General features: G+C 39.5%; 1 protein-coding gene across 4 annotated transcripts; it reads right to left on the reverse strand.

Annotated features, from left to right (window-relative positions):
* Nucleotides 1–541: 541 nt before the first annotated feature.
* On the reverse strand, nucleotides 542–18,114 carry METAP2 (methionyl aminopeptidase 2). 4 transcript variants are annotated; one of them, XM_062492371.1, is made up of 11 exons: nucleotides 17,920–18,114; nucleotides 16,984–17,099; nucleotides 13,449–13,514; nucleotides 13,005–13,107; nucleotides 7,646–7,807; nucleotides 5,797–5,978; nucleotides 5,618–5,712; nucleotides 5,435–5,531; nucleotides 4,808–4,911; nucleotides 2,466–2,581; nucleotides 542–1,334 (listed from the first exon to the last, which is right to left on the reverse strand). In XM_062492371.1, the coding sequence occupies exons 1-11, from the start codon at nucleotides 18,048–18,050 to the stop codon at nucleotides 1,082–1,084; spliced, it is 1,425 nt and encodes a 474-aa protein (XP_062348355.1). In that variant the 5' UTR covers nucleotides 18,051–18,114; the 3' UTR covers nucleotides 542–1,081. The 4 variants fall into 4 exon arrangements, with proteins under 4 accessions (XP_062348355.1, XP_062348353.1, XP_062348354.1 ...); XM_062492369.1 differs by having other exon boundaries at nucleotides 16,984–17,085; nucleotides 17,903–18,114; XM_062492370.1 differs by having other exon boundaries at nucleotides 16,984–17,085; nucleotides 17,897–18,114.
* Nucleotides 18,115–20,336: the final 2,222 nt, after the last annotated feature.

Consider the following 20,336-nt stretch of genomic DNA (forward strand, 5'->3'; position numbering starts at 1 on the left):
TAATGACGTAAAGATACAGTATTGGAAGACCCATTGCATACAGACCTGCAGAGGCACAGGATTTAGTTTACCTGTACAAATGAGATTCAACACTCAGATTTCACTGCAGCAGCAGGAAGTCAGATAATGACTTTTTATGTCAAGAAAACATCAAACACTCCAGATTATTTTGTCTGCATGAAGTAACTTTTAACACTCAAAAATAGCTTTCCTTGTCTGTGCACGAGGGCATGACAATAGCAAAGACTTTGTAGGCACATACACTAAATCTGAGTTGACTTCAGCCCGAAGCTGGATGTTGATGGCACCAGCAGAGACCACCAGCTGCATCTGACATGTTCTAATATAGATAAAAGACTGGCACACTCAAAACCTTTGCCACACACACCTGTACTGTAGTAGTCACATTTTGTCTTGTAAAGTGTTGATGACTTCTTGCCCTGTATCCCACCACTGACAAGACTATTTAAACAAGCATGAAAGGCCAAGTTTTATAGGAAGTGTTAAGACAAGGTCCAGTTTCAAGACAAGAAATGGCAAATCAAGTTTGTAAAATATTTAATAGAGCAGTTTCCCAGTGGACTCCTGACCAGAATCATAACCAGACTTCTAAAAAGTATATATATTTTCAGATTTGAAAATTTATCTTTTATTTTTTACAAAATGGATTTCAGGAAGTTTAAAAGGCAATATCATAGAGGACTGGGGCACAGAGATCAGGTGTAGTCATTCAAAGCATTCAAGTAGGAATACGGTCATATAAATATTTGAAAAGCATCTTTTATCATAAATGTTCAGAACAAAATGTATAACTCATTCCAAACTAAAAATTGAGCTTTATAGCACATCTTTCCCTGAACAGAAAAAATAAGTAACTTTTGAAATATTTCTAAAGGCCTGAAAGCTTTTTCCGTGGTTAGTTACAATTAGAAGACTTGCCTTAGATTAAACTGCTTCCTTTCCAAATACGGAAAGTATTAACATCGGTCCACTGTTAAAACAGCCAATGTGTTGCAAATTAATTCTGGTATAGTACGTTCCAAGAAAGCCTAGAGTACAAAGGTGCTGAGGTGGCTGTGAGTTAGTAGTCGTCCCCCCTGCTGACGACCTCCTTGCAGGTGGGGCGCAGCAGGATGGTGTGCTCGAACTGCGCCGTGTAGGAGCCCTTGATGTCGCACAGGGGCGGGTACGGATCCACGATGCCCAGGTCGCACAGGTTCTTCAGCGCCATCAGGTATTTGCTCTCCCCCAGGCGATCCAGCCACCGGCGGCAGAAGGCGAGAGTACCAAAGTTTTCATTGATAACATTTAGCAAGTGTTTTGCTCTTGGAAGCCTTGAAGGAAAAAAGAACAAACGAGAATGTGTGGGAGAAGAAAGAGGTATCGCCAGCACGCACTCACTACAGAAATAAAACGCACCAATTAAGAATAAGGTTCGACCGCAAGGTCTTTTCAGACTGCCTAGACTTGAGATGTCTTTCTACATCATGTGTTCTCCTTGGAAAATAAAGTACTCTCCTCCTGCAAATCTTTCAAAGCAGACTGTGAACTTATCTGTAAGCTAAACTAAACAAAGGGACAGGAATCTTGCTCTTAAAAAAATAAAATTTTCTTTTATAAAGAAAACCAGAATTATTCCTGATCCAGAGCGATCAGTAATCTGAATTAATTCTGGCAGAAGCTTGGTGGTTTAAAATGCTGAGTTTTCACTTCTGAAAGGCAAATACTCAGTAAGCTTTTTATTCATACTTCTTACAATACACAGACATTAAATCTATGTATTTATAGATCTACTAAGAACTAAGCTTATTTGCAGTCAAACATTCCCTTTGCCATCTTTAGTCTAATTCTTCCCACCCCCTCTCACGTTCCTAGTATGTGCTATGGAAAAGCAAGTCTGCCTGCCATGTTTCCAAAAGTCTTCGCTTCAGATAATATGCTGCACTCCTAGAAATGCCCGAGTGAACATCTAGTGAAACTAAAAATGAGTGATTTCTTCCTTTCATAGCAATGCACTAAAGCAGGAACTCAAAACTCTCAAAATATCCATAAAATAAAACACAGTGTGAATAGCTTAACAGATTCTGGAAACAGCAGTAAGACAAAGATTGTGGCACACAACCACAGTACAGATATTGACTAAAAAATGCCACTATATATTTAATACACAGATGAATACAGAATATAATATATATATATTACTAATCATGAAAAAATAACAGTAGGAAGATTGCTAAAAAAAAACAACATAGAATTCTGAAAAGATATTTTCTCAATTTTCAGTTCCTTGGAAATAATTCTGTATTGTTCCATGTTAACAATGGGACTGTATTTTGTAACAATACTGCTAGTACTGCCCTTTGAGTCCTCTGACAGCCTTATTAACAATTGAAGAACATGCTTTGTATCAAATTTGAATCCCAAAGGGGTGGTAGCTCTATCAAAATACACCAGCAAAATCCAACCTTATTGGCACATGCCCGACATCAAAGTTCTTCATATAATGAGAACACTCCATATCATCATGAACAACACCTTTTCCTGTGCTACCGAAGGTTTCTATAGCATACACTTCTCCTTCCTAAGGAGAGAAAAAAGGAACATGTTGCACTATGAAGATGTCACATGTCATTCTGATACAGTATCTCAGTATCACAACTTCTGAACACAAGTAATTAAATATTACTAGATCAAGTCGCCAAATCAATGTAGAAAAAAATTCCACATGGAGATTTTCACACAGTAAGAATTACAGCTATCTTCAAAGCATCAACTGTTTACATTAGTACCATTTTATTTCAAGCCAGAAGCATCACCATGTTTCTACTCTAAATTTCTCAAAGCCCTTGCAGTTAAGCATTGTCAAGGCATACATCTAACATAGCTAAGAAACTACATTTGTTAACTGGAAGTACTTCTGTGCTATTCAGATACAAGTCCTAGGAAATGTATAGTTTAGACATAGCAAATACATGTTGATTACAGACACTTACTGCACTGATGAACTTTTCTGCCCAATTTCTGCAAGAATTTTCTGGTAACAGGTGCTAGTATAAACCCTTAACCTGCTCATTTCCATTCCACAAGATGACTTTCTTCAAGAAATGAACGTGATATGTATCTGCAAGGGCATTATCAGAATTCTAGCCAAGAACATACTGAAATGCCATTATACAGACTCATTTCTGCCACGTGCATTCAAACATCCTTAACAGCAGGACTGTGACAGGGACTTAACAAGCTGGGGCATGAAACACAGAGGGACCCTATGAGTTGTACTGTTTATTGCATTAAGCTACTTTTGAAGTCACAAGCCCAAAATAAGAAGTCATATGAAAAGCAGCAACACAGGCTTCAAATTCAAGACAAAGTCTTGAAGATGTCTCTGAAAATTCAACTAACTCATTAAAAAACCACAAATCCTCAAAAACCCACACACAGTGCTGCCACAAGTTTCACTTAACACCCACTTTTTCTGAATAAGGATCATCAGAGGCTCTTTTAGTCACAAAAATCTCATTGCAGTTTGATACTGTAATTAGTGCAGTACAGTAAGACCTTGGCTACGCTCCACATTCTTCATTGCCAAGCTCACTGTGTATAATGATATAGGATTGTGTCCCAAGTAACCTACAGAAGCTAAATAAATTAAAAAATGTCTTCTTCCTAAAACCAAACCATTAACTCAGTCAAACTAAGAAGAACACACAAGTTCTTCTAGCTTCCTTTTCCAATACTCTTAGTCCCTTTGCACAGTCTTATAGGTAAGATGATAGTTCAAACTCGTTTTTGTGCACATCATAGGTCAACAACTATGATATAAGTTTTGGGTGATGAAAGTGAGGCTACCTCAAAAAACAATCCTGTCCAGGCCACACCTGTGCCTATTCAGCTCTTACAAGTCTTATCTGTCCTGACAGACTTAGTGGTGATCATTAATGATGAGGCTCAGAACGAAATTGAAAGCTTCCTGTCTCATCACCCATCTTTTAAATCTTATCTCATTAGAACAAGAGCTTCAGTGAAAATTGTGGCTAAATCTCAGGTTCCATGTTTGAATACTTCCTTCCCAGCTGCTACTTTGTCACATCATGTACAGCCATTACCCTTCCCCTGCTCCAGAACACTATCCAAACAACATCTTTCAACTAACCTCTCAAATTAATTACAAATGCATTTAATTATTTTGTATCTGCAGAGATAAAACTGCACTGGAAGCTTTAAAAAAACAAACCATATCTAACAGTACTAACAAAAAGTTATCCAAAACTACACTATGGATGTATTTATGAAGAATTACCTGAGTGAGAGAAGATTTCATTACAGAAGAAAAACAAGGAGAATGAATAATCTTCAAGTCATTCAGGAAAAGTCTGATTTCCTGAATGCCAGTTCACCCCTAAATATTAATTTCTGTCCTTTTCCATGCTCCTAAATGCAATATTCCAGTGCTCCATTTAATAACATATGCACACAGAGACATAAATATGCAGGAGTTTCAGTAAGTATTACTATGGCATTCAGATTTCAACAGTGGTGGGTTTGTTTGTTTGGTGGTTTGTTTTTTAAATAGCAGGGTTCCAGCGCTTCAATTTCAGGAAGTGTTAGATACCTGAACATTCCAGGGCTAAAATGAAGAAGCCACTGAGACAAAACTACTCCTGTACAGGAGCATTACACAGTACAGCAGTTATTCCACTGCAACTGGAATTCACAAAGTCCATAAAAACTACAAACTGAAAGTTCACAGGAAATGCTATTCTTGCAATTATACTGGAGAAATTTAACAGAAAGAATAAGAACTCACCTCCATTCTTGTGGCTTCTCCTCCTTTCACAATGGGTACTGTTTTTCCTGCATGTATCCTATATGGCCCAATGGAGTGTCCATTCAAATTGCGAATTGGCTTCACTTTGGAAGAAAACATCAATATTACAGGCAATTTCCTAATTACCAAAATGGTAAAGCCTTTACAGCAATGTGGTTTGTTACCCCACATACAAGTATGTTAGTGAGTCGTCATATTGCAGAGGAACCACAGAACCATCCACATATCTTGTATAAAGAACAGCCAAGAAACAAGTCAGTTTTGTATGCTTTAGAAAGGCTTCATTATTAAAAAGCAGCAACTACAAAAGCAATAAAACCTTATTAATAAGCAAAACAGCAAGTATCAAATTATCTATACAGTTCAAAATTGTTGTTTAGCATTCATCTTATCTGTTAAAGATATAATACTTGGAAGGACAAGCCAAGAACATTTCTCCAAAGGAAAGGCAAGCCAGCCATAAACATGTTATTTATGCAAGACTCATACCACACTTCTGGCAGAAAAGTCTTTTCAATATCCTACATCAAGATTAATATTTGTACAAATCTACATACAGATACATATTTCCAAAACAACTATCCCTATACAAAGAAAAGAACTTGCCTTGGTATGTTTTGCCATCAATTTCAACTTCATAAGACTCCATAACTTCTTGTATGGCCTCTCCCACATCACAGAGACGTACATCTATTCCAGCACACTGAAAATAAAGTGCAAATATAAATGGAAAATAATCACAACATTTACTAAAAAAGACTTTGCAAATTACTTACATAATGATCATACCTTTATTCCAGTATTTGTGGCATCCTTTACAGCTTGTAATAGTCTGTCATATTTTGGATTGAATGTGACTGTAAAAGCACAGTCAATAATACGACCTGAAATCAGCAGAAGTTAGTTAGCTTCATAGTATCCGCACCGAAGAACATTCTCAAAGTTTTAATTAATAAATGAAAACTAACCACTAATATGTGTTCCAAAATCTATTTTGCAAATATCATTGTATTGCAGGACTGTTGGATCTCCAGCATTGGGAGTGTAGTGGGCAGCACAATTATTCAGAGAACACCCCGTAGGAAATGCAAGACCTGCATTTAAACCATTCTCCTTTATCAGCTTACGTGAGCAGTCTTCTAGTTTTTCACTAAAAGGCAGAGGGGAGGGAGAAGGAAAAAAAAGGAGTTGTCATTAGTACTTCTTATGATGACTTCAAATAAATCAATGCAAGAGCAAAACCTCAGAAAAATATTAAAGCAGATATTTTTATGTCAGATGAAACTATCTGTATGCTAAGCAGACACACAACCCTAGGCTGAAAAACACAGGCACAACACAACAATCCTCCGTTCTTTGTGTTGTTTCCTCTACCCTTTCTTGGGCAAAAATGAGTCCTTCTCTATTGTTTTTAGTCTAAATTTAAAATAATTACCCTTACAAATTACATTTAACCCATTCTTCCTGCGAAGCAGAGGTTAGACAACCAAAGTTTAGGCAAATGCAATGCATTCTTTACAATTACAGTGATTTAAAAGGAGGTGGAAAAAAGGAGGCAAAGCCTCTTATTTTTTAAAAACCTTTGATTATAAAAGGACCTTTTTAAAAAAACCTGAATTATAATGAGGACAAAACAAAACCTTGTGAGACTACCGTTTGTTTTTTGGCTTTTGTCTAATCTCAAGATGCTAGCTTTTGCAAATCCACAAATACATGTCCACCGGTGCATTCTCCTTCAGTGTCAGTGAATGAGGAAAACTGCAGCTCACTGCAGTGCACCAAACTCTGATTTTAAGAAAGCCAGAGAAGTATGAAAAAAGAGAGCTTATTTTTGATCAGCAAGGCCCTATAGTCTGAGGTACTTTAGGAAGAATAGTCATATTTTGAGAAAATGACTGCTTAAAACACTCAAACTGTGTAATTCACTATGATAGATTTGTTTCACCCAGACTAGTGAGCTGCCTTCCTTCTACTTTCCCTCATATTATATTATGTCTTTCTGTTATCCTTGCACAGTTACCTTGGGGATCAGCTCTCATTAGCTTTCTCACTATCCTACTCTTGTCAGCACAGTCCTCAGTCACACCAGGCTGAAAGCACCTGATTTTGGAAGCTAAACTGTTCTGGATCAGTGCAGTACTTGGACAGTAGACATTCAATCTAGATAAACTGAAGAACAGAAAAGTAATAGTTGGAAGAGTCACAAAAATCAGTCCAGGCTAATTATTTCTTTAACCTTAATCAAATTCACGTTCATCTGAATCCATTTGCTCGGTTATTTCTTACTAACTGAGAATTATAAAAACCCACTGTGTTTCCACCATCAGCCAGTCAGTGAAGACTAAACACAGTCCAAAAACCTTCCTGCCCTGGACTGAACACACAACCATGCAGGTTTTATGCCTCTTTGCCCAGTCCCAGGCACAAACTGCACCCGCACTGTCCACATGGCATTTCATGACAACTCTGGCAAGCAGCAGCAGTGCAACTGCTATTGCTGCTTCTGCCAGCACTGCTGCAGAGTAGCAAAGGCACTGAAATCTAAATGAAGCATATAATCAAAGTAAGTGAACATCCTGGAAAGCTTAGTAAAAAGTTCAGTATAATCCCAGGCCCTGTAAAGATGCATAATCTAAAAATACAAGAGGAAGCTCGAAAGAAATAATTTGCAACACTGCTTGTGTACTTCAAACACAAATCTCCCCAACACTCATTACACAGTGATTTAAGCACACAAAACTGAGCCTAAATCTCTCCCCCTCTGGAAAATGAAGAAAAATCTACAGCAGAGGTTTTCCAGAAAATGTATGTCCTCACCAGATTTCTATCATTGTCATTCCAGGTTTTATCCAGCTCATAACGTATTTCCTCACTTGTCTGTGTGCCTCTGCAGCCTCCCGAAAATCATTCCAGATTTCCTCACTGGCTTGGTCTAGTGCTTTCTTTTCTTCACTAGTTGTTCTCCAAGCAGCAGTTCGCCTTAAAAATAAAGGAAATGTTTCACACAAGTTACTGTAATCACAGCAGTCATTACAACTTCTGTCTAAAGCCTGCAAAGTGTTTATGAACCAGTCAAGTCTACATTCCCTCGTATAACAAAAGATCCTGACTTATACGATTTTCTGAATAAAGGAAGCTTATAAAAAAACCCAAAACTATCAATACCACAGACTAGCAGCTGTGAAAGGTAGTGACATCCTACCAAAGGCCCAGACAAGCAGGGTGCTTGACAGATGCCCCAGTTTTCAAGGAGACAGAACAGGCATGTAAAGTGCATAGTAATGCCTCCAATTCCACCTCAAGTTTAGCCAGGCAAAAAGCTTCAACAGGCTCTACTCATGCAAAAAGTTTACTTTTTCACAATCTTATTCTTTCAGATAGCATTGCTCCTGTATTGAGATGAACCTCAGCACTCTAGTGTGGCTGCTTGGCCCAGAAATTGTTGCTGACACAGACAATAAGCATCTTCAAAATTTAAGAGCTTGCAGGTTCAGTATTATTTTCATTCATGCTCAGAATATGTAGGTAATAACACCAAACACAGTCCATGGTAACTATGACACATGCCAGAATGTTACTTTCTAAATGGGCTGAATGGTGAGTTAATATTTGTTATGGGAGTGCACCACTCATAGTGGCTCTTCGGTAGATTCATAGAGCAAACACACAAATATTTTTTAATATAGGATTAAGTATAAGATTAGCTTTGAATATATTTTGCATTACACAATAATCCAATGCATCTAAGGTTCAATAAAAGCAAACAAGCATAATTTAAGTACACCAACAAATATAAGAACTTAGCTACAAGACTACTCTGACTACAAAGTAGAGATAACCCTTCAAATGGTGAAGCTGCAGCTACATAATAGAGCAAAAAACCCTAGTGATGACTCAAAGAACTCTGTACATGCTATACAAGACAAAAACTACTAAGAACAATACACAGCTACACATGCTGGCAGATGGGCATTAAAACAAAATGTGTGGTGGAGTGACCAAAGAAATACACTGGTTATCAAACTGAGAAATTAATGCAAATAAGTTGATTTTACGCAAGCAGTTGAGTACACAGAGTGCAAAGGATTAGTTTTTGAAATACAAAGGTGTAGCTTCTTACCTGTTTCATAAACATGTAACTTAGCTCCACTTTGAGTTTTCTTTACAGCCAAAAAACAGGTACAAGTGTGCCAAGAGACTATGCCCTACAGTTTTGCTGCATTTTGAACTAAGAATATATACTTATATATAAATTTGTAAGCATATATATTTATACTGAGTATTTCAAGAGTTGAAAACATAGAGGGGGATAAGAGGCTATTCCATAAATCTTTCTCAGGATGATCAGAGGACGCAAAATATTTTGAGACCCTTTTTATTGTTTCCATTGAACCTTCTGCTCCTTTTCATACAAAAGTGCAAAGGAAAAATCCCATTTACCTTTATGAGTGGTTTTATTGCTCCATCAACAAGCATCACACATACTACTCTTATAATTTGCCTCAATCTGGCAAATTCTACCAGAAGAAGAAAGCAATGGGCTGCAACACCTGGGCCCCCACACTGCCACTAGAAACCTGGACTTCTGCCAGCACAGTAGTCATTGAAGATGAAAAGGTGCACTGCAGAGAAACACTGGGGACACAGACTCAAGGATCCTTTCAGACTGTTCTGGATTCCAGCAGCGAACACCCCTTGGTAGCAAGAACTGCTGACAGAGTCTGGGCAGCTGCTCTGCCATCTGTCACAGACTTGAGTGCAAACTCCAGCAAACTGGCAAGAAGCCATCCTCACTCTGTCTTACGGTATTTCAGCATATAGTCACCTCATGCAAGTCAATTGGGGGACAGAACTGCCTCTACATGTAAAAACACTATCAGACCCAAAGCATTTTGCTGATAAAGCTGCACTACTGTCACCTGGGAGCTCAGGAAGGGAGGCAACAAGAATTTCTGCTAGGTCTAAGCACTTCAGGACACATGAAAAATCAGATGGTCAGATAAAGGCCTCACACTAAACATCAAGTCCTCCAACAGATACATGGACTAACAACCTTTTGACAGTTTCCTAATGTGCTGCCTGCCACATGCCAGCTGAAGAAATTCAACTCTTACTCCAAGCCATTTTGTCCAGCTTTTCACTCCAGTTCACAGCCTGCAGTTTTCATTAGCACAAATCTTTACAGGATCATGCTGTAAACTAGACTCTAGTGATCAAAGAATTCCAGAAAATAATTTCCCCATATTATCTTCACCCAGATAACCCAGTCATGATGGAGAGAAGGGATGCCATCCAGAGGGACCAGTAGAGGCTCGAGATGGGCCTGTGTGAACTTTATGAAGTTCAACAAGGCCAAGTGAAAGGTTCTGCAGCCTCAGTCAGGACAATCCCATACAAGAACAGGCCGGGTAAAGAATGGATTGAGAACAGCTCTGAGGAGAAGGATTTGGGGGTGTTGGTGGAAAGAAGCTCCACATGACCCAGCAATGTGCACTCACAACCCAGAAAGCCAAATCATACACTGGGCTGCATTAAAAACAGCGTGGCCAGCAGGTCAAGGATGGTGACTCTGTCCCTCTACTCCATTCTTGTGAGACCCCACCTGGAGTATACATTCAGCTGTGGGCCCCTCAACATAAGAAAGATGTGGAACTGTTTCAGTGAGTGCAGAGGAGGATCACCATGATGATGGCTGTAACACTCCTATGAAGACAGGCTGAGAAGAGTAGGGGCCGTTCAGCCTGGAGAAGGCTCTGGGGAGACCAAATAGCACCTTCCAGAACCTAAAAGGGAGAGCTTTTTTCCAGGGTCATGTAGTGACAAGGCAAGGAGTAATGGCTATAAACTGAAAGATGGTCTGCTTAGATTAGAAGCTAGGGAGAAATCCTTTACTGTGAGGGTGTTGTGGAACAGGTTGCCCAGAGAAGTTGTGGAAAGTGCCCTTGCCCATGGCAGGGGGATTGGAACTAGCTGACCTTCAATGTACCTTCCAAAGCAAACCAGTCTGTGACTCTGTAACAGCAGAGGCAGAAACGAGTAGGCAGGGTCAAGAATTCCTTAATTCTTAACAAAACTAGTATATCATGATGTCTTGCTTATTTATTTTCTGCCCTCCCAGTTGTATCATTTCAAATTTCCACATCTTCAAGAAAAACCAGAAGCTCAAAAAAAACTCAAATTGGAGATATAAAAGTGCTAAACCTGTTAGTCTGCTGTCTATGGAAGTATTGATTATCTGCCTCTTTTTTTTGCTGACATTTAAATGACACCCACCTATAGTTGAACTTCACACAAAATACACAATTGTAGGTTGATGAGAGGTAACTTTAGAAAGCAAATTACATCAACAGTTAAGAATAGAAGTGGAACTCTTAAAAATATCAAAGACAAAACCCTACTGACCTCAGCATGAAGATGACATGCCACAAAAATGCTCCACCAATATATAAAATGAAGCTATTACTCATGAATATGAAACATGAATATGACACATCCTGGCATTAAAGTCAGCTACTAATTTAAGTAGTTGCTTATATGGGGAAATACTTAAGTAGCATAGTAAAATTTAAATATTTAAATTAGGAAGAACTCTAAGCATATATTTACTTAAGCACATTACATGAAGAAACTATTTGAAGTTGCTCAGAAGCTCATATTCTTCCTCCACAGCATAACATCACAGTACAGAAAAGATGCCCCACTTAAACCCTTTTATGAAAGGAGGTTTGTTTTTATGGCTTTTGTCCTTTTTCTTTCCAATAAATAGTAGTTAAACCAGAGCAAATATTTTAATCTTCAAGAGCTCAGTATGTAGGAGAGGTGTAAAAATAGTGTGTTATTTGTTAATAATTTGTTAATAATTTGTTAATTCGCATGCTTAAGCTGTTTATTATCCATTCCTGGTTTACTTAAACCATATTCTTATGAAGATGCTACATGTTAAATGCTTAACTCTAAAACATTAAAGAATCAGTCCTGAATCAGCCTGTCAGAACTACTCTGTGCAAGCTCTTCATTAGTGTGCTGATCTTGTGCATGCAGACAAGGCATCAATTTATAAATAAATAGGAGTACACCTTGTGTTCAAGTTGAAAAAGAAAAAGCTTCCTTAAAAACAAATTTTCATCTCATAAAAATGAAACCATATTATCTGAACACAATTTATAAAGGGTACTGGACTCTTACTCGTTTTACTTATGTTCTATGAGAAACAGGCATTGGCTTTAAATAACCAATAAAAAAAAACAACACTTCAAAGTAATTTCATTTGGAAGAAAAAGTAATTGAAAACTAGACAATGCTTTCAGACATACTAATATTTACCTACTCTCTCTCTTTGGTTTAAACTATTTTTCCAGAGCTTTGATTCAATATTTCCTGGGAAGTTTCAGCGTTTTCAGTAATGCTTTGTCCTTTCATTCAAGTTTGCATACAATTCAAGCTAATTCTATGCCACACATCCTGTGTCTTTCCCAGGTAAAATATGACCTTCCACAACACTTCACACAGGCAAACAAAAAATCAGGAAAACTCGTTCAAGTGGGTATGCCCTAACAATGCATAAACAGTTGCCTCCCATAAAAACATAAGGGTGCAGATCTCTGGAACCACTGGAAGCTGTTACTTGTTCAGTGTAATTGCACATTATTCCCACATCACTATTTTACAATGTTTACAAAAACAAGTGAGGTTACAATAACTATATATTCATTCCAAGGGAGTGAAGCAAAGTACAGAATATACCATGTAGGCTTTTAAATTAAATGGAGAGACTGACACGTTTCTACCAAAAAACAAGCAACAAAAAGTTGGCATCTCAATGGTCACAAAACTGCTGTATAATAGTGTCTCACCTCCCTGAACTTTAAACCTTCATTCACGTCTAATTCACACAATGTTTTTCTTACAAGCTGCCTACTGAAAGTCTGTTGGTACCCCGGGTCTTGAGGGCCCCCTGCCTCATGCCAATTCGGCTCATACTAGATACACCTTAAATAAAAGGGTAGGGAAAGAAACATTTCTGGCCTGAAGACCTGTATTCATTGAGTTCCTGGATAACCCAGTTAAAGAAAAAAAGGACAAAACCCAAAGCACATGACTAACTTTGTCCATTTAATTGTACATCAATTTTTTTTTCACCACATCAAAATAAAAGCATTTATTTCAAAACACTCACCCATCTTGTGTTGGTGGATATTCACATTCTTCTCCCTTTGGGAATACATTGCTGGGAAATAGATCACATATTGGAATAGAAGGTGGATCTGTCTGGACCTTAGCTGTTGAGTATAATTTAAGGAAGTGTTACACAAGGGACTCTTGAAATACAACCATCTTATATCAACCATAAAAGTTAAACAGCAGAAGTTATTTAAGATCCCCTTAACTGCAATCTGGGCTTCTACCAAGACAACACTGTATCACAATGCCCTCATAAGACTTTATATTTAGCCAATGAATGCCTTCAATGATGTGCAGGGATACAAGAAAGAAGACAACTCTGCCAGACAGCCTACAAGCACAAACTGCACCCCTAAATTTGTTTCAGCTGCAAGAACAGCACCTGCACAACTTAATACCAAATATTCACATAGTCTGTATTTCTGTGCTTGATACCTACGTCCTTTCTTCTTTTTCTTCTTCTTCTTCTTTTTCCCAGTTGCTCCATCTCCTTCAGCCTCTCCATCTAGAGGAAAGAAAATGCTCAGCTGAATATAAAATAACCTTAAAAGAACCAAAGAAGTTTGAATAAAACGTAAAAGTATCTGGGTTATCTAGAAATACTTCTCTAACAGCAGAATGTAATGGATTAAAAGACAACATCCAGAAGCTAGCACCAAACCATCAGCATTTTCAGTCCCTACACCAAACACACACTTAAGAAAATACCTTTGAAAGTTGACAACAAACATATTACCAAACAGGGAACAGAGAGAGCTCAGGTAAAGCATTTTCAGAAAGTCCTACCTCATATTCTTCTGTTCTCAATTCAGGCAAATAGATGCCTGGAATTGTTGAAGGACATAAGAGAAAACTGCATTAGACACAACACCTAACAAAAAGCTTGAAACTACTGCTTCCACCCCATCTTCTGATGCTTCAGCTAAAAGAACTTACTACATCTTAAAAGATAAAGACCTAAAAGAAGAAAAGATAATAGCACTCTAGGCCAGGATAAGTTTAATCTTGAGATAACAGGGAAGGTCATTAAAAACACTCAGCAAAAGCACTGAATGTGGGAGATACAAAGGGGGGGTCAAACACTGGAACAGGTTTCCCAGAGAGGTGGAAGATGCCCCATCCCTGGAAACAGTCAGGGTCAGGCTGAATGGGGCTTTGAGAAACATGATCTAGCTGAAGATGTCCCAGCTCACTGCAGAAGCTTGGATCAGATGACCTTTAAAGGTCCCTTCCAACCCAAAACATTCTATGCATCTACACCACTGGTTTGCAGCGGAGGTTTGCAGGGAGCACAGCAGGTCAGCACCAAGAATCAGTCACACCATTTACAGTCACATCTGGGAGATAACAACAACCCTCTGAGACTTCACATTTGACTACATCTAATGTCTACTTACTTCATACTCAGTATCTCAGATGCTATCAGCTACCTAAACCTTCTGGTCCTAAACACAAATTCTTTTCAAAGCAGACAAGTACTAGTCATCTACACATAGAACATTTTCAACATTTTCAACTACAGCAAAAAGTAAAATTAAAAGAACTTACAGAATCAAGTCAAAGCACTCAATGTTGAGTGTGTTTATAAAGAAGCTTGTATTTAAAAATAAAACCAAACCCAAACAATGACCAGCTGCTGCAGTCAGTAGATTTCAAGCCTCTCATGATGGTCAATATCATGGGCAATTTTAAGCCTTGAGTGCTGTAATCCTGCAGCTGGGGCAAATTTCAGCAATGTCACTCCTACCCCTCCCCAGCTCATTTTTGCATTAAATATCTTAATTTAAGTTTCTGTAAAAAATTGCAAATATAAATATTTTGTATCTGTAACATAGTCCCAACCTACCAGATTCTTCATCAATCTGTATTCCATAGGCAACCAAAAATTCTTAGCAGAGCTTATACATTTCTTTAAAAGGTGATAATTTTGTCACATTTGTCTTGACCTTGAGCAGTGCCCAAACCAATCATAAAGAAATCAAACATACTCAGGTTCATTCATCAAGTGACTGTTGCATTTTTTAAAAGGCTAGGCCTAAACTGAAGTGGAAAAAAGCCCAGCATTTCTCAAATATTTTTGCTGTTGCTATCTGCATACTGTGGCTTTTTCATACATCACTGCACGTGAAACTGCCAACTGTGAGCCAAACTAACCCTGTCTATGCTTTCATGTCCTTGAAGACTGCTGCAGACTAACTGTGCTGCCAGAAACATAACTACTGCATCTGACCAATACTCTGTTTGTCTTCAGGTTATTTAGCTGCTAAGGAAAAAAAAAAAAAACTGTCACCAGTACAGCAATTTCAGATCTTTGCAAAACAGAAGTCCAACCCTGTATCATTTTGGTATAGCCATTTAACAACCTAGTACAGTATCACGCAAAAATGTTACGTATCAGCATATTTTAACATGGTAAGGGGAAATCCAAAGAGCACTTCCTAATCTCTCCTAGAGTTCAAAAGTTATAGTCTCCTTTTTAAGGCCACTCAGTTACAGGCTTATCAAGACAAAAAAAAAAAAAAAAAAAAAAAAAAAAAAAAAAAAAAAAAAAAGAAAAGAAAAAACAGAGTATGCATTTTATTGATTTTAATCTCATGCAGTATGTCTTAAAGAAACAATTCTGAAACTACACAATTAAGATGGCAAATAGTGAGAACCAGTACAGGCAAGAACACAGCTGTCTTCAAAAAGCTTTAATTAGTTTTTAATTTTTCTGCAAAAGCATCAGTTTTACTAAAAACACATCCAAGTCTCACATGTGGAAAAAAGGGAAGATTATGAATTCAGTCTTAGCATCACTTCATTTTTTATGCTAATACTGTACAAAGGATAAGAGTACAGCATTTGATCTGCAACTATCATTGTTGTTTCTCCTGAGATTGAAATCATTAGAATAGTTCAGAGTTCTAAGATTTCTTTTCATTATATGCAGTTTTCACTGCCCTCCTCAATACTTCTTCCTCAAGTTGCAATGATGGCAAAGCACAAACTGCATTAATTTCAACTCCACAGCCTGAAAGATACCACCAAGCAAACCATAAGAATACATTTCTATGCAAAGTAACTGCATTAAACTTGATGCTGTAGATTGGTAATGGTCAAAGATAAATTTGTTACTTAATATGTCTCGGCACTCTGATTCAATTTTTTAAAACTTCCATACCCAATTCATTAAAATGAAATTCTGGAAGGACAAATTCCAGCAAATCAACTAAGAAGATTTCTAAGCAGACTGCTCAAAGTGCTGAGCCAACTTTATATGCTAATTCAGAAAAATGAAACTAAATTACTAATTTAAGAAATGTGTTTTCTTAAACATCCATTTCTGTTGAGAACCATCCATCAAACCAAAGGAAATACAGCACCTTTATCCAATTCCTACAGAAAAGATAGACCCAGTCTGGATTTCAGTACAGACACTTTCAAGGCTCTTGCTTAGAAAATCAGCTACACAGCACATGCAACACACAAAGCATGTGTCTTCCTTATGTATTAATCTCCACTCAATTCAATTTGAATGAAAAATTGCAATTTCAGATGAGCAGGTTTCAAGTCACTGGTAAAGACTCTAAAACCTATTAAGATGCTCCCTTAAAATTTTCTCTGTATGTTTTGTTCTAAGCCAAAGAGAGACAAAATTTGGAATACAAGTATCTACTGACCATGGTAACGCAAGTGAGAATGATTTATAGCTTACCTTATCTCAAACTAAACATTTCCCTTCAGTAGGTTGATCCTTGAAAACACAAACCTTTAACAAAGCTTGTACTCATTGTATTTTTTATATGTATGCCTGTGCAACAGCAAAATCATTAACAAAAATGCAGAAAGTATAGATAATTGCATCTCACCTCTCCAAAAAGAAATCCTATCAAAATCAAACCAAGTAAGGCATCTGTAAGCAGTCTGTTAAAAGGGAGTCTCCGAAGAAGATGAAACTGGAAATGTTAAGAGAAAATGTAAGTTATACTTGCCATCATCATCATCGTCTTTTTCTTTCTCCTCCAGTGCTTGCTTGTCCAATTGTTTTGCTATATCATCAAGAGCACCTTCCATTTCTTTATCCGTTTCTTGTCCTGTTTGTAAAGTTAAAGTACGACTTACAGTAAAACATTAGCTTCCCGTTAGTAATCAATACCCTCCAAAACTTTATAAAAACATTATGTTGTAGTCATCCTACAAACACCTGAGCACCTAATGCTTTCTTCTGTTGTAAAGCAGCCCCAAAGTGTAAGGCTGTAGGACAGTACTGTGACGGGTGCTATTAATGAAATCTGCATATAAAGGTAGATTACCCTAACACTTCTGATTACTTTTTTCTGCCAGGGTAACTAATTTTTCTTCCCATAGCAGCAGCCTGCTCTTGTGAGATAATATGGGCGTGAAGTAGGTAATTATAAACACGCAGCACGATCATCGCTAACTGATGGCCTGCTAAAACAAACCCAAACCATCGCGCCTTTATGCTATTTGCCCAGACTTGCTCCAGCTCTCTCCGAAAGCTTGGGAGGGGTGCAGAGCCTCCATGAGGCGGGACGACTTTTACAGCAGTCTTACTTACACCTTTCTTCCCCCGGGACATAGGAGAGGCTGAGGGAAGAGGTGGCTTCTTTTGCGCACACCGGAGCGGGGAGGACATCCCCAGGCCCAACCGAACGGCAGCAGCATCCTCCGGGAACCGCGAGCCCCCTCCGAGTCGCCGGTATCCCCCTTATCCCGCACCGCTGCCACGGGCTGGGACAGCGGCCTCGGCGGCGCCCCGCACCCGCACGCCGGGACCCTCAAGCCACCCCCGTCCGCCCACCGCCGCGCCCGGTGTGTGCCGGCCCGCGGCCCCTCACACCGCCCAGCCCGTCAGCGCACGGTCGCGGCGCGGCCCGGCCCGGCTCCTACCCGCGGGGCCCACTCTGCCCTTCTTCTTCTTCTTGCGCTTCTTCTTGGCGCCATCCTCGGCGCCGAGCCCGGCCGCGCCGTCCCTGTCCTCGGGCTCGGGGGGCAGCTCGCCGTTCAGGTGCTGCTCCCGCTCCTCCACGCCCGCCATGTCGCCGCGGCCGCGCCGCCTCGCGCGCACGGAGTGAGCCCAGCAGAGAGCGGCGGGGCCGGCGCCACGCTCTGTGGTACGCGCGGGGCACGCCGGGACGGCGGAGGACTCCGCCGGGAGGGCGGGGGGGCGGCCTCAGCCGCGCACGCGCGGGCCCGTGAGGGGGAGGCAGGGGCGGGGCACTCGCGGGTGAGCCGCGAGATAAGAAATGGAAGAAAGAAATCATATAAAAACAGCCTTTTCCCTCAGGAGGAGCAGCTGGTACATTCCCTTCCAGCATGTAAGATTGTTAGGGTTTTACCCTTTGAGGGCACAGAGGAAATGTGACTTACACGGGAGATAACTGGTATACAGAAGGAAAATAATACAAGGGGAGGGGGGGGAAATCACTTGTTCCAAATCACGTAGAGCAAAAAAAGGAAGACTCTAGTACATGATTAAGGACGCTGCCTTGTCCCATTTCTACTATTACGAAGAAAACCAAGGCAAAATGCCAATATTGCCAGCATCCACTTATGAAGCATTAAATCAGCCTAATCCTTAAAATTAATTTACTGAGTTTATATTTTTCACAGGTTTTCTACTACGACAACCATGCTGGCTGAAAAGTACTTTTCCTCTTTGGTATACTTGAATATAACACAGTACAATACAGTGCCATTATAACTTATATAAAGGTTAAAGACAGGCCTCATGTTGCATAGCCATGCTTTAAAATGCTTCTGCAGGCAGGTCTTTGCTTAAGAAAACTGGTAATGCCTTGTTCCTCACTGAGGTACAAATTCTGCTCCCTTGGTCCCACCAAGGCCAGCTGTTTCCATCTGCCCCTTCCCTGCCTCACAGCCATAGGCATTTCCTTGTTCCTGACCTGATGCGTTTCCCAGCAAGAACAGAACTCAGAAAGACTGAGCTAATGCTCTAGTGCTGATCAAAGTCTCCATCCTGCTCCAGGCAAGTGTCCCAGCAGCATGGTATCCACTGCTTCACGCTGAGAATGAGTGACATAAAAGCATGTGCACTAATGCTGCCTGGAACACTCTGGGATTATTGCTTTCTATTCTAGCTTTCTAATTAGGCAGAAGCAGAATCTAGAGAGCTGGTTTAGAATTTCCTGAATTCTCCATTTTGAGTCATCTCATATCTTCCTGTTGTGCATTTATTGTAGTTGGGTACTGTAATGGTCCCAGGATATCCGACAGCAGTGATTTTGTGGTTTGCTTTAATCCATTAGTATCTCATACATCAGACTGCTGTACTACTCTCTCTAACTCCCCCGGTGCCTTTGACAGCTTGAAAAAGAGTGCTTGTGCTCCTGTTCCACTCAACCTGGTGTGTGCCAAAATAGACAGGTTGCCAGACCATGGATTTTGTTGACTCTAGAAGTGAAGTGACAGATAAAGGAGTCCTTAAAGTCTACAGAAGCCCAGGGAAGACAGATGGAGAGATATTGGCCAGACATAGATAAAATAAGAATACATCTCATGCAGGAGCTGCAAACATGAGATCTGGAAATGCATCAGAGGAAAAAAAAAATCACAAGCAGAATAAACGTTTCTGTGATCAGCTAACTAACAAGGGCAGTTTTCTCAGAGCATTGTTTCTTTCCTCCCCAGAATGACTCTGGCACCATTCATAGTCACTGTGATAACCCATCAGAGAGGGAGAGATGGCTTCTGCCTCATGGTTCAGCAGTTCTGCCTGTATCTGTTTAGGTGGGGACATTTCTTTGAGCTGCTGTTGTCTACTCAACTGATGGTTGTTTAGAAAGTGTGTCCAAGTGTCATTATGTTTGGGTGTGTTATTCCACCAGTTTTGTCTGAAAAATCAACCTTTGCATGAACCACCTTTCTTTTAAAAAGTAGGCTGAAAATAAATTGTAGAGTGGTGTCGCACTTAACTTTACACAGAATATAATAAAACCCAGCAGAGTGAAAGCAAACTGTTAGTGAGTTAGAAGAAGCAGCATTAACTGGGTGTCTCTACAGTTTGAGATGGTGTTATTGGACCCAGGCTCTGTTCATCAGGATATCAGCAAAGAGGGCACGTTGGACAAAGTAAAGTTAAGCATTTTCCAGGTTATGCTACTTCCAGACCCAGAATTAGCACTACATGTAAGGGAATATATAAGAGATAACTAAGAGGGGAGTAGTGTGATAACCCATGTGCAAAAATAAGAATGTTTTATTAAAAAAAATTGCAAAGTGGGAGTAAGAAGCTGGCCTGACTGCACTGTCAAAGCAAACATTAACATGAACAGGCTGACAACTCATTCCACGTTCCCCATCT

Source organism: Cinclus cinclus, chromosome 4, assembly GCF_963662255.1.
Source record: "Cinclus cinclus chromosome 4, bCinCin1.1, whole genome shotgun sequence".
Taxonomy (NCBI): domain Eukaryota; kingdom Metazoa; phylum Chordata; class Aves; order Passeriformes; family Cinclidae; genus Cinclus; species Cinclus cinclus.

Excerpts from the sequence above, each read along its gene's own strand:
- METAP2 (XM_062492370.1), bottom strand. The coding sequence starts at position 18,050 with ATGGCGGGCGTGGAGGAGCGGGAGCAGCACCTGAACGGCGAGCTGCCC. Across the intron at positions 13,515-16,983 it reads AAAAGACGATGATGATGATG|ATGGAGAGGCTGAAGGAGAT; the intron begins GCAAGTATAACT and ends TCTTTCCTCTAG. Across the intron at positions 5,713-5,796 it reads TTTTGGAACACATATTAGTG|GTCGTATTATTGACTGTGCT; the intron begins GTTAGTTTTCAT and ends TGCTGATTTCAG.